Raw genomic sequence first — 19,105 nt, forward strand, 5'->3', positions numbered from 1 at the left:
GAGGATGTGCTGGAGCTTTTGGAAAGCATCAAGTTGGGTAGGTCACTGGGACCGGACAGGATATCTTCCAGGCTACTGTGGGAAGCGAGGGAGGAGATTGCTGAGCCTCTGGTGATGACCTTTGCATCATCAATGAGGACGGGGGAGATTCCCGAGGATTGGAGGGTTATGGATGTTCCCTTATTCAAGAAAGGGAGTAGGGATAGCCCAGGAAATTATAGGCCAGTGAGTCTTACTTCAGTGGTTGGTAAGTTGATGGAGAAGATCCTGAGAGGCAGGATTTATGAACATTTGGAGAGGCATAATATAATTAGGAATAGTCAGCATGGTTTATGAGCCTGATTGAATTTTTTGAGGATGTGATTAAACACATTGATGAAGGTAGAGCCATAGATGTTGTGTATATGGATTTTAGCAAGGCATTTGATAAGGTACCCCATGCAAGGCTTACTGAGAATGTAAGGAGGCATGGGATCTAAGGGGACATTGCTTTGTGGATCCAGAACTGGCTTGCCCACAGAAGGCAGAGAATGGTTGTAGGTGGGTCATATTCTGCATGGAGGCTGATGACCAGTGGTGTGCCTCAGGGATCTGTTCTGGGACCCCTACTCTTTGTGATTTTTTTTATCTAAATGACCTGGATGAGTAAGTGAAGGGATAGGTTAGTAAATTTGCTGATGACACAAAGGTTGGGGCTGTTGTAGATAGTGTGGAGGGCTGTTGGAGGTTACAGCGGGACATTGATATCATGCAAAACTAGGCTGAGAAGTGGCAGATAGAGTTCAACCCAGTTAAATGTGAGGTGGTTCATTTTGGTAGGTCAAATATGATGGCAGAATATAGCATTAATGGTAAGACTCTTGGCAGTGTGGAGGATCAGAGGGATCTTGGGGTTTGAGTACATAGGACACTCAAAGCTGCTACGCATGTTGACTCTGTGGTTAAGAAGGCATATGGTTCATTGGCCTTTATCAATCGTGGGATTGAGTTTAAGAGCTGAGAGGTAATGTAGCAGCTATATAGGACCCTGGTCAGACCCCACTTGGAGTACTGTGCTTAATTCTAGTTGCCTCACTACAGGAAGGACGTGGAAACCATAGCAAGGGTGCAGAGAAGATTTACAACAATGTTGCCTGGATTGGGGAGCATGCCTTATGAGAATAGATTGAGTGAACTCGGCCTTTTCTCCTTGGAGTGACAGAGGATGAGAGGTGACCTGATAAGAGGTGTACAAGTGTACGGGGTCTTTCTTTTGTTACATTTAAAATGGCGATTTTTGTTATGTTAATCTGTGGAATGCGGCTTTGTTGTGTTTTAACGCTGCAGAGAGTTTGCGCTAGCAGTTTATTGTGGTTTAGAGGGTGATAAGAGGGTGCTATTAGCCAATGGGTGGTTATGTATCGTTTTGTTTTCGGATGCCATGCTGTATGATATGACTGTGGACTGAGTTTTGGCGGGGAGTCGGGAGGAGAGACGAGGAGGACGGCGGACGTGCGGAGAGGCTCCGGTCGATCACTTCGGGTGGTCCCGAGCCGTGGGTCGACGGAATTTGGGTGGTCGTCTGACGTCGAACTTGAGCTCCAACGGTAGCGCGCGAAGAACTTGGACTTTGAATAAGTGTTGGCGCCTTTTTTTTCATTACTTTCCTCTCTGTATCAAATGTATATTAATGCCCTAGAATTAGTAATATCTATAAAGTGTATGTGTTAAAATTTACTGGGTGTGCTGGCTGATGATTGATGTTTGTGATTGATTCGGGCGACGATTGACCCTGAGGGGACTGCTGAAGCAGGTGCTGGGCGGGATTTCCCCTAGACATACACGAGCCAAAATAACGGAACGTTACAAGTGGGGGCTCGTCCGGGATTTGGATTTTTTTTTCGGGAAAGTTGTACTTGTGGTTGCGGTAAGTGGTGTGAAGATGGAGCGAGATAAGATTGTAAGTTGGTGTGAAATGGAGGAGGTACCGGTGAATCATGCGTGTGTGGTAAGCGGGGTCGATTATCGCATTCCGGCAGAGGTACTGGTGCGAGGGTTGAGTTTGATTAAAGGTATCGGGCAGGTAGAACTTGTAGCTAGAAGGGGTGGGAAAGAACTGGAAGCTAGCTGGATGTTGGTGCGGGCGAGTGCCGACGTCATGACTTTAGAATTACCAGCGACAGTCCATGTCCAGGGGGAGGTCTCCATACCCTCCCCGAGGACGCAAGTGAGGAGGTGCCGGAGGAGGAGGAGCTAGATGAGGCCCCCGGCCGGGTGCCCGTAGCAAGAGGTAGAGGTGTGGAGTGGGAAGGTTTGGCCAGGCCTCGCCCCCATGGGCTTGAGGAGACCGCCGAGTTAACGGCTGCCATTACCTCCCTGGCGAGAAGGGTTGAGGTGCACCGCCCGAAGCTGAGAATTTTCTCGGGAGCCAAGCCCACCCCGGAAGGGGAGGATGACTATGAGACCTGGGTTGAAGATACATCCCAATTGTTAGAGGTGTGGCCAGTTTCGGATGAGGAAAAGAGACAGCAATTGGTGGAAAGCTTAAGGGGCGGGGCAGCCCGGGTGGTCCGCGATCTGAGAGCGGCACGCCCCTTGGCTTCCCTATCGGAGTGTTTAGACGCTTTGGAGGAAGTGTTTGGACTGTCAGGGGATCCCTGGCGGCATTTAGCAGAGTTTCAACGGATGGGGCAGAGAAGAGGGGAAAAGCTCTCCGACTATGCTTTCAGGCTGGAAGGAAAGCTTACGGGGTTGCTGCGACGAGGTATAGTGAGGGAGGACGATGTGGCGGAGTTAAGGATGAGCCAGATATGTAGCGGTTCCCGGGAGGATGACAGGGTGGCTTGGAGTGTACGGCAGTCATTTAAGCAGAGCTCCCCTCCATCATTCGGACGGCTGATCCGAGAGGTACGGGCCGAGGAGTGTGCTTTGGGCCGACCAGGGGGCTCGGACCCTCAGGGACGGTCTTCAGCGGTTCAGGAGGTGGTAGCCGGGATGAGACCAGAGAAATCCAAGGGGTCCTCGGGGGCCCGTATCGGGAGGAGAGAGGCGGCGAGTAGCGGGTGCTATAACTGTGGGAGAGAGGGGCATTTCCGCCGGGAATGTGAGTGGCCGGGGGCGTGCTACCACTGTGGGGAAGCTGGCCACTTACGGAAGGATTGTGAGAGACGAGATGCGCCGAGGGGGGAGGGCCCCCAGGCCACCAAGAAGGGAGAGGTGTCGGGAAACTTAAGAGAGGCTCAGTGAGGGAACGGACTGGAGTCTCGGGAGGAACACGTTCCCAGAAAACCCCTATGGAACCCCGGAACGAACAAGCCCAAATTCCAGATGGGCTGGTGGGACCCCGTTCCAGCGTGTCCCTACGGTTAGAGGGAATCTTTGCGAAAGCCATCCTTGACACCGGGTCGCAGGTTACCTTACTGTACCGGTCGTTCTACCACAAATATCTGAAGCATTTGGCAGTAACTCCGTTTAACGCATTGGAGATTTGGGGCATAAGTGATGGTGATTACCCGTACGATGGATACTTGTCAGTGAGATTGGAATTTTCAGAGGGAGATGTGGGAGTATCGGAAGCCTTTGAGACGCTGGTGTTGGTTTGTCCGGACCCGGTGGAGACCGGTGGTGCTGCCCTGTTGGTGGGGACTAACTCCCCTCTGGTGCGACGGCTCTTGGGAGCCTGTAAGAAGAAGGGGGGGGGAGAACTTTTTGGAGACCCTCTCGGTACACCCCGTGTTCCGAGGAGTGTACGAAGGAGTGAGTGACCCCCAGGGGCTGGACCCGGAGTGCAAACGAGGGACGGTGTGGTGCACTCAGGCGAGACCTAAGGTGATACAGCCAGGGGAGGCGGCATTAGTGATGGGAACCCCCAGATTCCCCGGATTGCCGCCGGGAGAGGCCCTGCTAGTAGACGCCCCCGACGACCTGGAAAGGGAGTCCTGGTTCCCGGCTGGGGCGCTGGTGAGACCTGAATTGCAGAGGCCCTCAGCTGTACAGGCACGGCGGATGGGGGTGATGATACGGAACATAACGGAGAGGGAGATCACCTTTAAGCACGGGATGCCCCTCGCGCACTTGTTCCCGGTGACGGTGATGTCCAGCGCCCCCGTGAAGCCCACTGGAAGAGAACTATTGGGAGACGGGGGGCGGCTGACCGAGGAGGCCTTTAATTTTGAAAACTCCCCTGTACCGCCGGCGTATAAGAGCAGGCTGGTGGAGAAGATGCTGAAGTTAGGGGATGTCTTTTCTCAGGGCGAGTTTGATGTAGGGTTTTCCAAGAGCACTCGGCACACCATTCGGGTAACAAATGACACCCCGTTTAGGGAGAGGTCGCGGCGGTTGGCCCCAGCAGATGTGGAGGATGTGCGGCAGCACTTGCGGCAGTTGAAAGATGCAGGGATTATTGCGGAGTCCCGAAGCCCATATGCGTCCCCCATAGTGGTGGCAAGGAAGAAAAATGGGAAGGTACGCATGTGCGTGGACTATAGGACCCTGAACCGCCGCACTGTTCCCGACCAATATACGGTCCCGAGGGTGGAAGATGCATTGACCTGTCTGAGTGGTGCACAGTGGTTCAGTGTATTGGATTTGCGGAGTGGGTATTACCAGATTCCGATGAGCGAGACTGATAAGGAGAAGACAGCCTTTATCTGTACCCTGGGGTTTTTCCAGTTCGAACGAATGCCCCAAGGTATCTCGGGGGCCCCAGCCACCTTTCAGCGGCTCATGGAGCGGACAGTGGGGGACATGAACCTGCTGGAGGTATTGGTGTACCTGGACGACCTGATAGTGTTTGGATCTACGTTGGAGGAACATGAGGAGCGGCTGCTGAAGGTGCTGAGTCGGCTGAAAGAGGAAGGGTTAAAACTTTCCCTGGATAAATGCCAGTTCTGTAAGACGTCGGTCAGCTATGTCGGGCACATAATCTCGCGAAATGGAGTGGCCACCGATCCGGGTAAGATACCCGCAGTCACCACCTGGCCGAGACCTCAGAAGGTGAGCGCCTTACGCTCGTTTTTGGGGTTTTGCGGATATTACCGGCGATTCGTGAAAGGATATGCGAAAATGAGTCATCCATTGAACCAGCTGCTGTGTGGCTATCCACCTGTGGGGAGGAGGAGGAAGGGAGACCGAGGGTCGGAGGTAGGAGGATACTTGAACCCGGGGGAGCCTTTTGGAGTGAGGTGGGATGCTCAATGTGAGGAGGCGTTCCAATCTCTAAAAAGGGAGCTGACACAGGCCCCAGTGTTGGCTTTTGCTGATCCCCGGAAGCCGTATGTTCTACACACTGATGCCAGTCACGACGGTCTGGGGGCTGTTCTGTACCAGGAACAGGGAAACGGATTGAGGCCAGTGGCGTTTGTCAGTCGGAGCTTGTCGCCATCTGAGAGAAACTATCCCACTCACAAGCTGGAGTTCTTGGCATTGAAATGGGCGGTGGTAGACAAGTTGAGTGACTACCTATACGGGGCCCAGTTTGAAGTGAGAACTGATAACAACCCCCTCACTTATATCCTGACTTCGGCGAAGCTGGACGCTACTGGGCACCGGTGGTTAGCAGCCTTGTCTGCCTATGAGTTCAGCCTGAAGTACCGCCCGGGGAGTCGGAACATCGTTGCAGATGCCCTGTCTCGTCGGGCGCACGACGAGTCGGGCACGGCCGAGGAGTGGAAGAGTGTCCCTGCCCAGGGAGTAAAGGCCATGTGTCAAGTTGGGAGCGACGGGGAAGTAGGAGCACAGATGGGAACGGATCGGGCAGTAGATCAACTGGGGGCTGACGGTGACGCGCTGCCCACTGGTTACTGTAATGTGACTGCTCTGAGGAACCGGCAGCTGCCGGAGTTGAGTCACCAGGAAGTACAGGCGGCTCAGCGTGATGACCCAAGCCTTGGCACTATCTGGTACGCGGTTAGCCAGGGTGATATGGGGCAGGTGGAGAAGGCGAAACATGCCTCCGTTCCTCTACTACTGAAGGAGTGGCCCCGGTTGAAGCTGAAGAACCACGTCCTGTACTGAGTCACGTCGCCTCCGGACCACCCCCGGCGCTGGCAGCTGGTCATGCCCGAGAAGTATCGAAAGGCTGTGCTTCAGGCTCTACATGATGATTCCGGGCACTTAGGGGTAGAGAAGACCTATGGATTAGTCAAGGACCGGTTTTACTGGCCCCGGATGAGGGGGGAGGTGGAAGAATACTGTAAGACCTGTAGCCGTTGCGTCAGGAGGAAGACCTTGCCTGCGCAGGCGGCTCCGTTATCCCACTTGCAGAGTGCGGGACCCATGGACCTGGTGTGTATGGATTTCCTGTCTATTGAGCCGGACACCAGCAATACCGCGAATGTTTTGGTCCTCACGGATCACTACACTAGATATGCGCAGGCTTTTCCTACTAAGGATCAGAAAGCGACTACAGTGGCGAAGGTGTTATGGGAGAAGTACTTTGTTCATTATGGCCTTCCCCGGCGGATCCACAGTGATCAGGGACGGGACTTCGAGAGCAGGCTTATCCATGAATTGCTGGATATGCTTGGGGTTGAAAAGTCCAGAACCACCCCCTATCACCCGCAGGGTGATCCTCAGCCCGAGAGGTTTAACCGGACCCTGCTGGACATGCTCGGCACCTTGGAGATTGGACGGAAGAGTAAGTGGAGTCAGCACATCGCCCATTTGGTTCATTGTTACAATTGTACTCGCAATGATGCTACGGGGTACTCGCCCTACTATCTGATGTTCGGACGGGAAACAAGGTTGCCCATTGATCTGTGTTTTGGGACTGAAGCGGGGGAAATACCTTCGAAGCCATGTCTGAAGTACGTGTCCGATATGAGGAGAGAGTTGAAAAGGGCGTACGAGTTGGCTGAGGCGGCAGCCACCAAGCAGAACCAGCGGAATAAAAGGAGGTATGATCAGAAGGTAAAGTTTGTCCAGCTATTGCCGGGAGACCGAGTCCTTATCCGGAATTTAGGACTACAGGGTAAGCACAAGTTGGCGGACCGTTGGGCAGCCACCCCATATGTGGTGGAGAGTCAGATGCCGAATCTCCCGGTTTACCGGGTGAGACCTGAGGGCGGGCAGGGGCCTGTCAAGGTACTTCATCGGAACCACCTGTTGCCTCTGGGTCGAGAGGTGAAGATGGACCCAGAGTCCGAATGGGAGTTTACTCCTAGTACGAGGACTCTGCGAGGGCGCGGGGCGTGGGAAGAGGCCGCTGCGAAGAAAACGGGGCCGGTCCCCACCTCGAGAAGGGATACGTCATCGGAAGATGATGATTCGGACGTGTGGTACCTGCTTCCGTTCGCTGATTCCCCGGTGCCAGGAGAAGAGACTCTTGGCCCTTCCATCACTGAGTCAGGGGGACCGAGGGAGGGTGTTGCAGAGCCGCCTGTATTACAGCCGGCATTGGGGGAGGAGAGGGTGGAGGCAGAACCCGAGCCAGAGGGCTCACCGGGGCAGAGGGATCCCGGTGAAGGGGAAGGTCCGACAGATAGGCTCGAGGGGTCACCTGGGGTGTCTGAACAGGGAGAGTCCACAGAGGAAGTCCTGAGGCCTCAGAGGAGTAGGCATCCCCCGGAAAGACTCACTTATATAGCGCCGGGAGAGCAGGGTGTGATCTCTACTGCCCTGCAAAGTTATGTCACTGCTTTATGCACCTGGGTTGGGTTTTGTGTTTTACAAGGAGTACTAGTGAATTCTGTTAACGTCATGAGGGCATGACTTTTTTAGGTGGGGGGAGAGTGTACGGGGTCTTTCTTTTGTTACATTTAAAATGGCGATTTTTGTTATGTTAATCTGTGGAATGCGGCTTTGTTGTGTTTTAACGCTGCAGAGAGTTTGCGCTAGCAGTTTATTGTGGTTTAGAGGGTGATAAGAGGGTGCTATTAGCCAATGGGTGGTTATGTATCGTTTTGTTTTCGGATGCCATGCTGTATGATATGACTGTGGACTGAGTTTTGGCGGGGAGTCGGGAGGAGAGACGAGGAGGACGGCGGACGTGCGGAGAGGCTCCGGTCGATCACTTCGGGTGGTCCCGAGCCGTGGGTCGACGGAATTCGGGTGGTCGTCTGACGTCGAACTTGAGCTCCAACGGTAGCGCGCGAAGAACTTGGACTTTGAATAAGTGTTGGCGCCTTTTTTTTCATTACTTTCCTCTCTGTATCAAATGTATATTAATGCCCTAGAATTAGTAATATCTATAAAGTGTATGTGTTAAAATTTACTGGGTGTGCTGGCTGATGATTGATGTTTGTGATTGATTCGGGCGACGATTGACCCTGAGAGGACTGCTGAAGCAGGTGCTGGGCGGGATTTCCCCTAGACATACACGAGCCAAAATAACGGAACGTTACACAAGATAACGAGAGGCATTGATCGTGTGGATAGTCAGAGGCTTTTTTCCCAGGACTGAAATGTCTAGCACAAGAGGGCAATGTTTTTATGTGCTTGGAAGTAGGTATAGAGGAGATGTCGGGTAAGTTTTTTACGCAGAGAGTGGTGAGTGCGTGGAATGGGCTGTCGGCAGCAGTGGTGGAGGTGGAAACGATGGGGTCTTTTAAGGGACTCCTGGATGGATACATGGAGCTTAAAAATAGAGGGCTATGGGTAAGCCTCAGTAGTTCTCAACAGCTTTGTGGGCCAAAGGACCTGTACTGTGCTGTAGGTTTTCTGTGTTTCTAAGCTGCAAGTTTATAACTCCAACACGAGGAATTCTGCAGATGCTGGAAATTCAAGCAACATACATCAAAGTTGCTGGTGAACACAGCAGGCCAGGCAGCATCTCTAGGAAGAGGTACAGTCGACGTTTCGGCCCTCTTCCTAGAGATGCTGCCTGGCCTGCTGCGTTCACCTGCAACTTTGATGTGTGAAGTTTATAACTCATTCATTTCAACCAAGACCAGCGGCATTCTCATCTACAGGTTCAATTGCAGATTTCAAATTAACTGATTTGAATATAGTATGATAATGAAGAGATGTCTTAATTATCAATCAATGACAACTGAGATAACTTGTATTTTTTTAACAAATATATAGAAAAACTGGTCTTCATGGTTTCAACAATTTGGTATGTTTAGGAAACTCAGCAGATTCCAACTCAAGAAGTACAGCTGGATGTCTGTCTATCCAATGGACAGAAAGTGAAAGTTAATATTTTCAGCTCAGATCAGACAGAAGATGTGTTAGAGGTAAGAATAAATCTACAGTTTATACAAATTTCAGCAAAATGATTCAGATCTTGTATTTGTGAAGTGCAATCAGTATAATTTTAACTCTGCCTACAAACAGTCAAATGTACTTGCCAGGGAAATATCTGATTTTTAAACCTGTATCATTTCTGTGTTGTATTTCATCATCTGCAAGTAATTAGTATTTCTATATTCCCAAATTTTTTGTATTGTGAAAATTATTAAAAACCCAAGATTTTTCCAGCTGCACTTGGTGTTGCTGTTAAGATTAATGCAATACCGTGTTAATGCATTACATATAAATATTTTTTGGTTATGCTAAATTAGCACTCATAATGGATTACATCAAATAAAGAACCATTTTTTTAATTATAAGAGCATCAAAATAGAAAGGAGCATAGTCTATTCTGCTGCTCCAGCATTAAGAGTGAATCAAAGCTGATCTTTTCCCTCTGCATTCAGTAAGACCACAGCTCATCTTTTACCTCCATATCACATGGTTGTACCAATCTCATCCGTTGATTACCTTGGTATCTGCAAAAATGTCAATCTCTTGCCTTCCCTGCCCTCTTGGGAGAAAATTACAAGGGTCATTTGCTCTTCAGTTGATTGTGATCACTGCTGCTTAGCCTAAAACAGAAACCAATCATTTGACTTTGGTGTATTCACTTGTAGGAATTTAGAATATTTCTGGTATTTTGATTAACAGAAATGTTCTAACACTTCTTTTATTATTATTAAAGGCAGTTGCCTCGAAACTAGATCTTCCTGATGACCTAGTCGGATACTTCAGCCTTTTCCTTATCCGAGAAGGAAGTGATGGTGGTTGTTCTTGTAAGTTTATTAATTAAATTATTCCATAACTCAGAAGAAGACATATTAAAGTTTTCTTTTTTGAATTTTGGTGGAAAGTTCTCTTGAAATGGATCAAAATTGGGAGTGCTTTTATTTGATAAGTAATTAAACAATGGATTTGCTGATTTAGTAATTACAGCATTTTGTGTCTACTGGATTCAGATTTCAGTTCCAATGTAAAATGATATTGCGCAGCCTCTTCCTGCCAGCCGTAAAGACTGAATGAAAGAGGAGGAATATACAGTCTTATTCTACTTGGCATTTGGATAGGCAGTGTTCAAAAGTTGCACCATACTGTGTAATGGACCTCGAATGTAAATAACAAAACTCAGCAAATATTTAATTAGCCTTTCAGAAATGTTCTGCTTAAAATTTTTTTAAAAAAGCAAGTTGACAAATTTCTTAACCAGGCATAGCAGTAGTATGATTCCAGTTGGTAACATTTCAAGTGTTTATAATTGTGAATAGACTTACAGTATTATAACATGAAGGCTGTAAAGAGATCTCTCCAGGACCTTGAATTGCAACTGTTTAGTGGGCTGCATCTGATTTGGGGTGCGTTTATGTAACCCTGTCATTAATGGTCATGCATTGTACTACATTATACCAGGTAGATTAATTGGTCATTGTAATTTGTTCCATGATTAGTTAGGGTTGATCAGGTTTGTCGGGAGTTGCTGGGGTGGTGTGGTTCGAAGGGCTTGCTCTGTGCTGTATCACAAAATTAAAGATAATCTTGAGCTAAGCACTTATTTCTGTTCTGGATATTGTATCTGTTTTTAATCTGATATTGACAGGCAATAGGTGGACTAGTGGTAGACTTCGAAATCAGAAGAAAGGATCAATTACATAATATGAAAGAAATGGAAAAATCTATAAAGATAAACTGAAGTAGGAATAACACTCTAAATTTGTTTATTTTTGATATTAACTTCATTTTTATGAATTCTTACTAAGTTGTACGAAAACTACAGGAGTTTGAATTACCCTATATTTCGGTCACAAGCTTGAAGAATTCAGAATATAAAATAGTGCTGCGAAAGAGGTAAAAATATATATTTTTTTTTATTTCAAGTTCTCTGAAGATAACTGATCTGGGTTCTAAACATGCAATTCCAATTTATTTTAAAAATTAATAACTTGCTGCTTTTTGCAGAAGACATTTTGCAATAAATTCAAAATGCTGGATTTGCTTAGGTTGAGCAGCATCTGTGAAGAGAGCAACGTAATATTTTAGGTGGATGATCCTTCTTTATAATTGGGAAAAGTTAGAAATGAAGCACATTAAATTCCAGAGAAAGAGAAAAGTTTTAGAGAACAACAAAAAAATGTTTGTGATGGGACAGAGACTTGGAGAGACAATGACAATTTTGGGGTGATATTAGTACTGGGTGAATATCGAGGCTGTTGTAATCAATGCGGGTGGTCCTTTGGGAATGATGTTAGTCCTGGGTGAATATAGAGGCTGCTGTAATCATTGCGGGTGACCTTTCTGGGAATGATTTTAGTGCCAGATGAATATAAGAGGCTGGTGTAATCATTGCGGGTGACCTTTCTGGGAATGATATTAGTCCCGGGTGAATGTAGAAGCTGGTGTAATCATTACAGGTGGTCTCTTTGGGAGTGATATTAGTCACAGATAAACCTTGAGGGAAGAGGACAATAAGGAACTGAGGTGCAAAACATTAGCAATGTAATGGATGTAAAACAAAAGAGAATGTTGGGAATATTTGGCAAGTCACTGAACAATTTGTACTACAGGTCAACCTTCACTAATCCGGCACCATTGGGACCTGAGGAGTGCCGGATTAGTGAAAATGCTGAATTATAGAAGGATCACATTAAGCATAATCAGTACCGGATTATCGAAGGAACTGGATGACAGGTAGTCGGATTAGTGAAGGTTGACCTGTAGTTGAATTTATTAGTTCTGGTTGTGTGTAGCTCAGCTAGTAAAGGAGCTATGGGTTTTGTCTTTAATTGGTAAAATTCCATCAAATATTGTATAATCTCAAGGAAGCTGTAGCAGTCATTCAACATATTAGTCTTTAGATGGTGCATGTACCATGTGATCAATGCTGCCTTTTGGAACATTTTTTAGATCTCTTATATAAATTAGTTCTTTGGATTTCATGTTGGAAGAATAAATAGGCACTGCTGATAAGCTTTAAACTTAATTCAATAAGATTTAATTTTGCTTATGTGCCCATTAACATCTTTTTAAACTGAAGGCTTGTACGATTTTCCAATTTTACAAAGTTGTGTAATATATTAAGAGAAAATATTTGCATTGTTTCTCTTGTCTAAAATAAGTTATTAATTCAAATAAGTAGGGATGGGAGAAGATGTAATTAATTCCAAGCTCTTTTGACTAGAGAACAATTGATCCAACGGTGAGCAATGTTATGATTCATGCCATCCATCAAATCCCTGCTTGAGCCATTGGAGAATGCTAGTTCAATTTTTGAACATGGTGGGAAAAATCTCTTACAGTGACCGAGGATATATTCATGAAAGTTAACCATGCTTCATGAGTTTTCCATCTAATTGTTGAGATTTTTTTTAATGGTACAAACATAAATCCACTACTTAAAACCAATTTACAGTATTTGTTTTCGTATTTGAGTTTTTCATTTGGTATAGATGTGCATTCTCTTTTCAGCTGTTGAATTTCTAATACCCAGCAATGTTACTAAGAGTTTTTGAAATGTGTAAGAGATTGCCATTAGCATTAGTTGCTAAAGATAGCAGGAGGACAAACTTCTGGGGAAGATTAATATGAAATGCATGTAAGTGACTGTACTAATAATACTGCTTTGTTTATAGCTATTGGGATTCTGCCTATGATAATGATGTAATGGAAAATAGAATTGGATTGAATCTGTTATATGCCCAGGTAAGACTGGTCTTAGTTAGCAAGTTAATTTGCAGTCCAGAAACAGTATAGTCAAAGTTCAAAGAAAATTCATTATCAAAGTACATATATGTTACCATATACAACCCTGGGATTCATTTTCTTGTGGGCATTCACAGTAAATAGAAAGAAACATAATAGAATCCATGAAAGACCTCAGCCAACAGGACAGACAAACAACCAATGTGCAAAAGACAAACTGCACAAATGCAAAAAGGAAGAAAATAAATAACTATAATAATAAATAAGCAATAAATATAGAGAACATGAGATGAAGAATCCTTAAAAGTGAGACCAAATGTTATGGGAACAACAGGAATTCTGCAGATGCTGGAAATTCAAGCAACACACATCAAAGTTGCTGGTGAACGCAGCAGGCCAGGCAGCATCTCTAGGAAGAGGTGCAGTCGACGTTTCAGGCCGAGACCCTTCGTCAGGACTAACTGAAGGAAGAGTGAGTAAGGGATTTGAAAGTTGGAGAGGGAGGGGGAGATCCAAAATGATAGGAGAAGACAGGAGGGGAAGGGATGGAGCCAAGAGCTGGACAGGTGATAGGCAAAAGGGATACGAGAGGATCATGGGACAGGAGGTCCGGGAAGAAAGACAAGGGGGGGGGGGGACCCAGAGGATGGGCAAGGGGTATATTCAGAGGGACAGAGGGAGAAAAAGGAGAGTGAGAGAAAGAATGTGTGTATAAAAATAAGTAACAGATGGGGTACGAGGGGGAGGTGGGGCATTAGCGGAAGTTAGAGAAGTCGATGTTCATGCCATCAGGTTGGAGGCTACCCAGACGGAATATAAGGTGTTGTTCCTCCAACCTGAGTGTGGCTTCATCTTTACAGTAGAGGAGGCCGTGGATAGACATGTCAGAATGGGAATGGGATGTGGAATTAAAATGTGTGGCCACTGGGAGATCCTGCTTTCTCTGGCGGACAGAGCGTAGATGTTCAGCAAAGCGGTCTCCCAGTCTGCGTCGGGTCTCGCCAATATATAAAAAGCCACATTGGGAGCACCGGACTCAGTATATCACCCCAGCTGACTCACAGGTGAAGTGTTGCCTCACCTGGAAGGACTGTTTGGGGCCCTGAATGGTGGTAAGGGAGGAAGTGTAAGGGCATGTGTAGCACTTGTTCCGCTTACACGGATAAGTGCCAGGAGGGAGATCAGTGGGGAGGGATGGGGGAGACAAATGGACAAGGGAGTTGCGTAGGGAGCGATCCCTGCGGAATGCAGAGATAGTGGGGGAGGGAAAGGTGTGTATGTTATGGGAACAGTTCAGTGATGGGGCAAGTGTCGTTATTCCCTCTGGTTCAGGAACATAGAAACATAGAAAACCTATAGCACAATACAGGCCCTTCAGCCCACAAAGTTGTGCTGAATATGTCCCTACCTTAGAAATTACTATGCTTACCTATACCCCTCTATTTTACTAAGCTCCATGTACATATCTAAATGTCTCTTAAAAGACCCTATCGTATCCCCCTCCACCACCATTGCCAAGAGCCTGATGGTTGAAGGGTAATAACTGTTCCTGAACCTGGTGGTGTGAGTCCTGAGGCTCCTGTACCACCTTGCTGATGGTACAGCAAGAAAAGAGTATGGCCTGGATCATGGGGGTCCATTATGATGGATGCTGCTTTCCTGCAACAGTGCTCTGTGTAGATGTGCTCAGTGGTGGGGGGCTTTACCCATTATCAATTACCCTAAATATGTAATGTTTAACTTTTCATTTGTCTTTAAGTACAGTAAAGAGTTCTTCCCTTTAGAAATTTACAAGCAGTCCCTTTGCACATTAATAATTGCTAGTAAAAAGTTTAAAAATAATAAAAACCAGAGAAGCTGGAATACCTCAGAATACTAATCGTATTTTCATCTGGTAATCATTAGACTTCATTATAAGAACATTTGTGTTAACTTACAAGATGTAATGAAGCAGAATAGCCAATGTAATGTTTTGTATATTAAGTGCTGAATCAAGACTTAAAAATGCTAGAAATCAGGTAAGTATCTTTAGGCAGTCTTGGCTGAGCTATGTTTTCACATAATGTAATAGACAAGTTGCAGGTTACCAGCAGTAATCTTTTTAAGGCACATTATCATGGTTTTGAGTTTTCTCATAGACTTGGGTGACTATTGCAGTAGACACAACCCTCCCCAAAGTTAGCAGCATCTACAGGAGGGACTATCGCAGGAAAGAGGCCACATTCATAATGGATCCTCGCCATTCAAATTGTACCCTCTTCTCCCTGATTCCATCAGGTAGGAGGTATAGAAACCTGAAATCCCACTCTACCAGGTTCAGGAATAGCTATTTTCCTGCAACCATTACGGTCTTGAATTGATCCAATCTCTTTATTTAAGAAAGCACAGCAGCATCTCCACTCCTTGACAAGATTGAGGTGAGCGGAGTTCCCCGTGCTCCCATTCTAACCAGTTTTTTACAGGAACACCATTGAGTGTGTCCTGATCAGCTGCATCACTGCCTGGTACAGGAACTGCAAGGCATCTGACTAGAAGATCCTGCAAAGGATTTTGAGGACTGCTGAGAGAATCATCAGGGTCCAAGACATTTGCCAGGAGGGCCCTTAACATTGTCAATGATTCCTCCTATCTGTCCAACAATGTCTTTGATCCCTTGCCCTCAGGCAGGAGGTACCGAAGCATTAGGACAAGAACTGCTAGGATGGAAAATAGCCTCTGCTAGGCTGTGTGATTGCTGAACTACTTGCCACCACCCAGGTCTCACCACATATGAAGCACCAGAAGCGTTATGCCCGTTTACTTTTTAAACTTGCCTCGTAAATGCTCCTTATTGTTTGATTATATTACCACAAATAAATTACTTTATGTGTGAGTCATATGTATGGTGTTGTGTCACTTTGATCCAGAGAGATGTTGTTTTGTTTAGCAGTATATATGTAAATGGTTGAAAGGACAATAAGCTTGCACTTGACCTTCAAAACCTGAACCCTGCCTGAGTAACAGAACACAACAGACCACTTCTTCCACTACTATGCACGTCTATTTGTTTTGTACTTGTGTCATTTTTTGCTGTACTTTTCTCTTTGCTGTGTGTAATTATGCATAATTTATGTTCTGTGTGTTGTTTGAACGAGCATGCCCATGATACTGCTGCATGCAGAGTTTTCATTGTACTTGTACCTCACTGTACTTGTGGACATGATAATAGATGTGTTACTGCCCTGTGGCACTGAGAACCTGCTCAATTTTTGGAGGTACCACTTCCATTTTGAGTAGTATATTTAAATAGCCCCAAATTACCTCTAAGTTCCTTATAATTCTTGGGCTATTTTTACAGTTATTGTGGTATTCTGACCTTAATCCATGATAAACCACTGTAACACACGCAAAATGCTGGAGGAACTCAGCAGTCAACGTTTCAGACTGAGACACTTCATCAGAACTGGAAAGAAAAGGGGAAAGAGCCAGAATAAGAAGGTTGGGGGAGTGGGGAGGAGTACAAGCTAGCAGGTGATAGGTGAAGCCAGGTAGGCAGGTGAGGGAGGGAAATCAAGTGAGAAACTGGGACGTGATAGGTGGAAAAGGTAAAGGGCTGACACCTCCATGCAAAGTGCCATTCTCTCTACTTCAAGGACATGATGAGCTAAATGGCTGCCATCTAAACCACAAGGTTTCTGTGATCTTTGAGTTATGATGCTGTTGATATATCGGGGGAAAAAAAAAGTTGAACCGTGTTTTCAATTGTGTCACAGACGGTAGCTGATATTGAACGTGGGTGGATCCTTGTCAACAAGGAGCAGCACCGACAATTAAAATCACTTCAAGAGAAAGGTTCGAAAAAAGAGGTAAGTTCTATAATCTTGTTTGGAATGGGTTGACAAAAGAGAAGCCTATAATTGACTGGAATTAGTTTTGAAACTAAACACATTAATATCAGTATTTTACATTTTGCTACTACCTGTAGACTTGTTTGGCAATGTGATTTATCAAGCTACATTTGATAATATTCCATACAAGTTTAGCAACAAAACAGGAATTTGAAGTGGCCTTATGCTTGGTAATTGGTAGGCAAATAGCAGACCTATAGATAGTAGCAATGTAATTCATTGTATGTTCTTTAGGATACAGGCTTTGTACTAAATTTCCCTGGTTCACCATGAAAGGAAGCATCTTAAGCTACATAAACAGAACATTAAGCTGCATTAATTTTCTAAATAGCAACTGTGGAGGAGCAGAAGAATTTGATTGTGCATGCAGCCGTTGCTAAGAACTAAAAGTACAAAAATGACTACCCTTGTAAAAGTAGTTGGGGGAGTGGTATGATGGTGCAACAAATCAGTTCCACAGGGTTTTGGTTAAATCCCATACAAGGTATTGCATGTGGTTTTGGCAGTTGAATTTCAGTAAGGATATTAACCTTAAGCAGGTTTATCTGGTATTCAGGACCTGTAGTCTTGTCTTGGTTACTATCTCAAAGTTCAGAGTGTATTTATTGTCAAAGTACATGCACGTCACCTTATGCTACGCCAAATACTTTGTTGCGGGCATACATCGTAAATACAAAGAAACACGATAGGATCAATGAAAGACTGCACACAAGGTGGATAAACAACCAATGTATAAAAGACAAAAGTTGACAAACTGAACAAATACAAAAAGGTGGGGAGGGATAATAAATAAGCAATAAATATCCAAGAACATGAGATGAAGATTCCTTGAATTTGTCCACTAATGCCCTCATGAAATTAGTTCTTAAATCCCCAGAACTAGCCTCATTAATATTTTCTCTGCACTGTCGAATAACCTCCATATGGATACCAGATTTTGCTCATTACCAGGGTGTAATACAAAAATATAACTTGTCTGCTTTTCATTCTGTCCAGCATTAATTAAGTGCTTGAGTTATTTTTCTAAGACCTCGATATATCCCAAGATAGAAGACTGAGGAGCGATCCCATTGAAACCTATGAAATATTGAAAGGCCAAGGTAGAGTGGATGTGGAGAGGATGTTTCCTGTTGTGGCTGATTCTTGGACCAGAGAGCACAGCCTCAGAATAGAGGGGTGTCCATTTAAAATGGAGATGAGGAATTTCTGTGGTGAATCTGAGGAATTCATTGCCATGAACAGTTGTGGAGGCCAAGTCATTGTGTATATTTAAAGCAGGGGTTGATAAGTTCCCGATTGGTAGGGGCGTCAAAGATTATGAGAATACGGCTGGACAATGGGGTTGAGAGATAATAAATCAAGTGTGATGGAATGGTGGGGCTGACTCGATCAGCCAAGTGGCCTAATTTTGCTCCTGTGTCTTATGGGCTATCCCAATATAGAACAAATCAAGTAAGATTTCTCTGATTTTATGTCATTCTCGTAATTTTATTTTGGTGTCTTTCTGCTGCCTTGGCAAGCTTGTATGCTATTCAGTTTTGTTTTAATTTAGGGAAGTCTTTGATTATATATATTTGTACTTTAAAGTGAACTTGATTTCATCTTACAGACTTGCAAAAGTAAATTGTTATCCTTCTGTGCAGTTTATCAGCCTGGCGCAAACGCTGAAGTATTATGGATACATCAAATTTGATCCTTGTATCACTGATTTTCCAGAAAAAGGTTGCCATGTAATAGTTAGTGCTGGCAATAATGAACTGAATTTCCATGTCAAGTTGCCCAATGATCAGATCAAAGAAGGCAGTTTCAAGGTCACGCGTATGAGGTGCTGGCGTGTTACTTCCTCGGTGAGTAGGACAGAAATTTTGAAACATCTTGCTCATTATTTGAGTATTCATATTGTACAGAATTTTACATGTTTGATTATTTTTAAATTAAAATTACTGTTCCTTTAAATAGTAAAATTTTAATTATCTGAAAATTGTTTCCAAATATTTTAGAAAATTTATCAGGTGCTTTTAAAATTGGAAATATGACTGATTCAATCCATTTTTCTGAATTTTCATGAATAACTTTGGTGTCAACAATGACTTTTTTTTGTTAGCAAACTATGGTTTAAACGCTAATGAGAGGTGAGTATACTTATCATTCTGGAGTGATAATTTGATGCAGATGGGATAGCCATTTGTGGTTTGGGGTGCTTTTTGTGAAAGACAATAAACTTCAGTTTTGTCATCCAGCCTGTAAGTTGACACAAAAACTGATTTGAAGAGCAGGGGAATGTTGGTGATATCCTGATTAATATTTTAAAC

At 45.1% G+C, this 19,105-nt stretch overlaps 1 protein-coding gene across 2 annotated transcripts in view; it reads left to right on the forward strand.

The window, feature by feature from the left end:
* Positions 1 to 19,105, forward strand: part of snx17 (sorting nexin 17) — an 88,463-nt gene that overhangs the window by 42,675 nt on the left and 26,683 nt on the right. For both annotated transcript variants that reach the window (XM_072245867.1, XM_072245873.1), the window contains exons 5-10: positions 9,045 to 9,155; positions 9,899 to 9,989; positions 10,968 to 11,055; positions 12,837 to 12,906; positions 16,659 to 16,751; positions 18,437 to 18,640. In XM_072245867.1, coding sequence (XP_072101968.1) covers positions 9,045 to 9,155; positions 9,899 to 9,989; positions 10,968 to 11,055; positions 12,837 to 12,906; positions 16,659 to 16,751; positions 18,437 to 18,640 — 657 coding nt within the window. The remainder of the gene's footprint in view (positions 1 to 9,044; positions 9,156 to 9,898; positions 9,990 to 10,967; positions 11,056 to 12,836; positions 12,907 to 16,658; positions 16,752 to 18,436; positions 18,641 to 19,105) is intronic.

This window comes from Mobula birostris, chromosome 2 (genome assembly GCF_030028105.1).
Source record: "Mobula birostris isolate sMobBir1 chromosome 2, sMobBir1.hap1, whole genome shotgun sequence".
NCBI lineage: Eukaryota > Metazoa > Chordata > Chondrichthyes > Myliobatiformes > Myliobatidae > Mobula > Mobula birostris.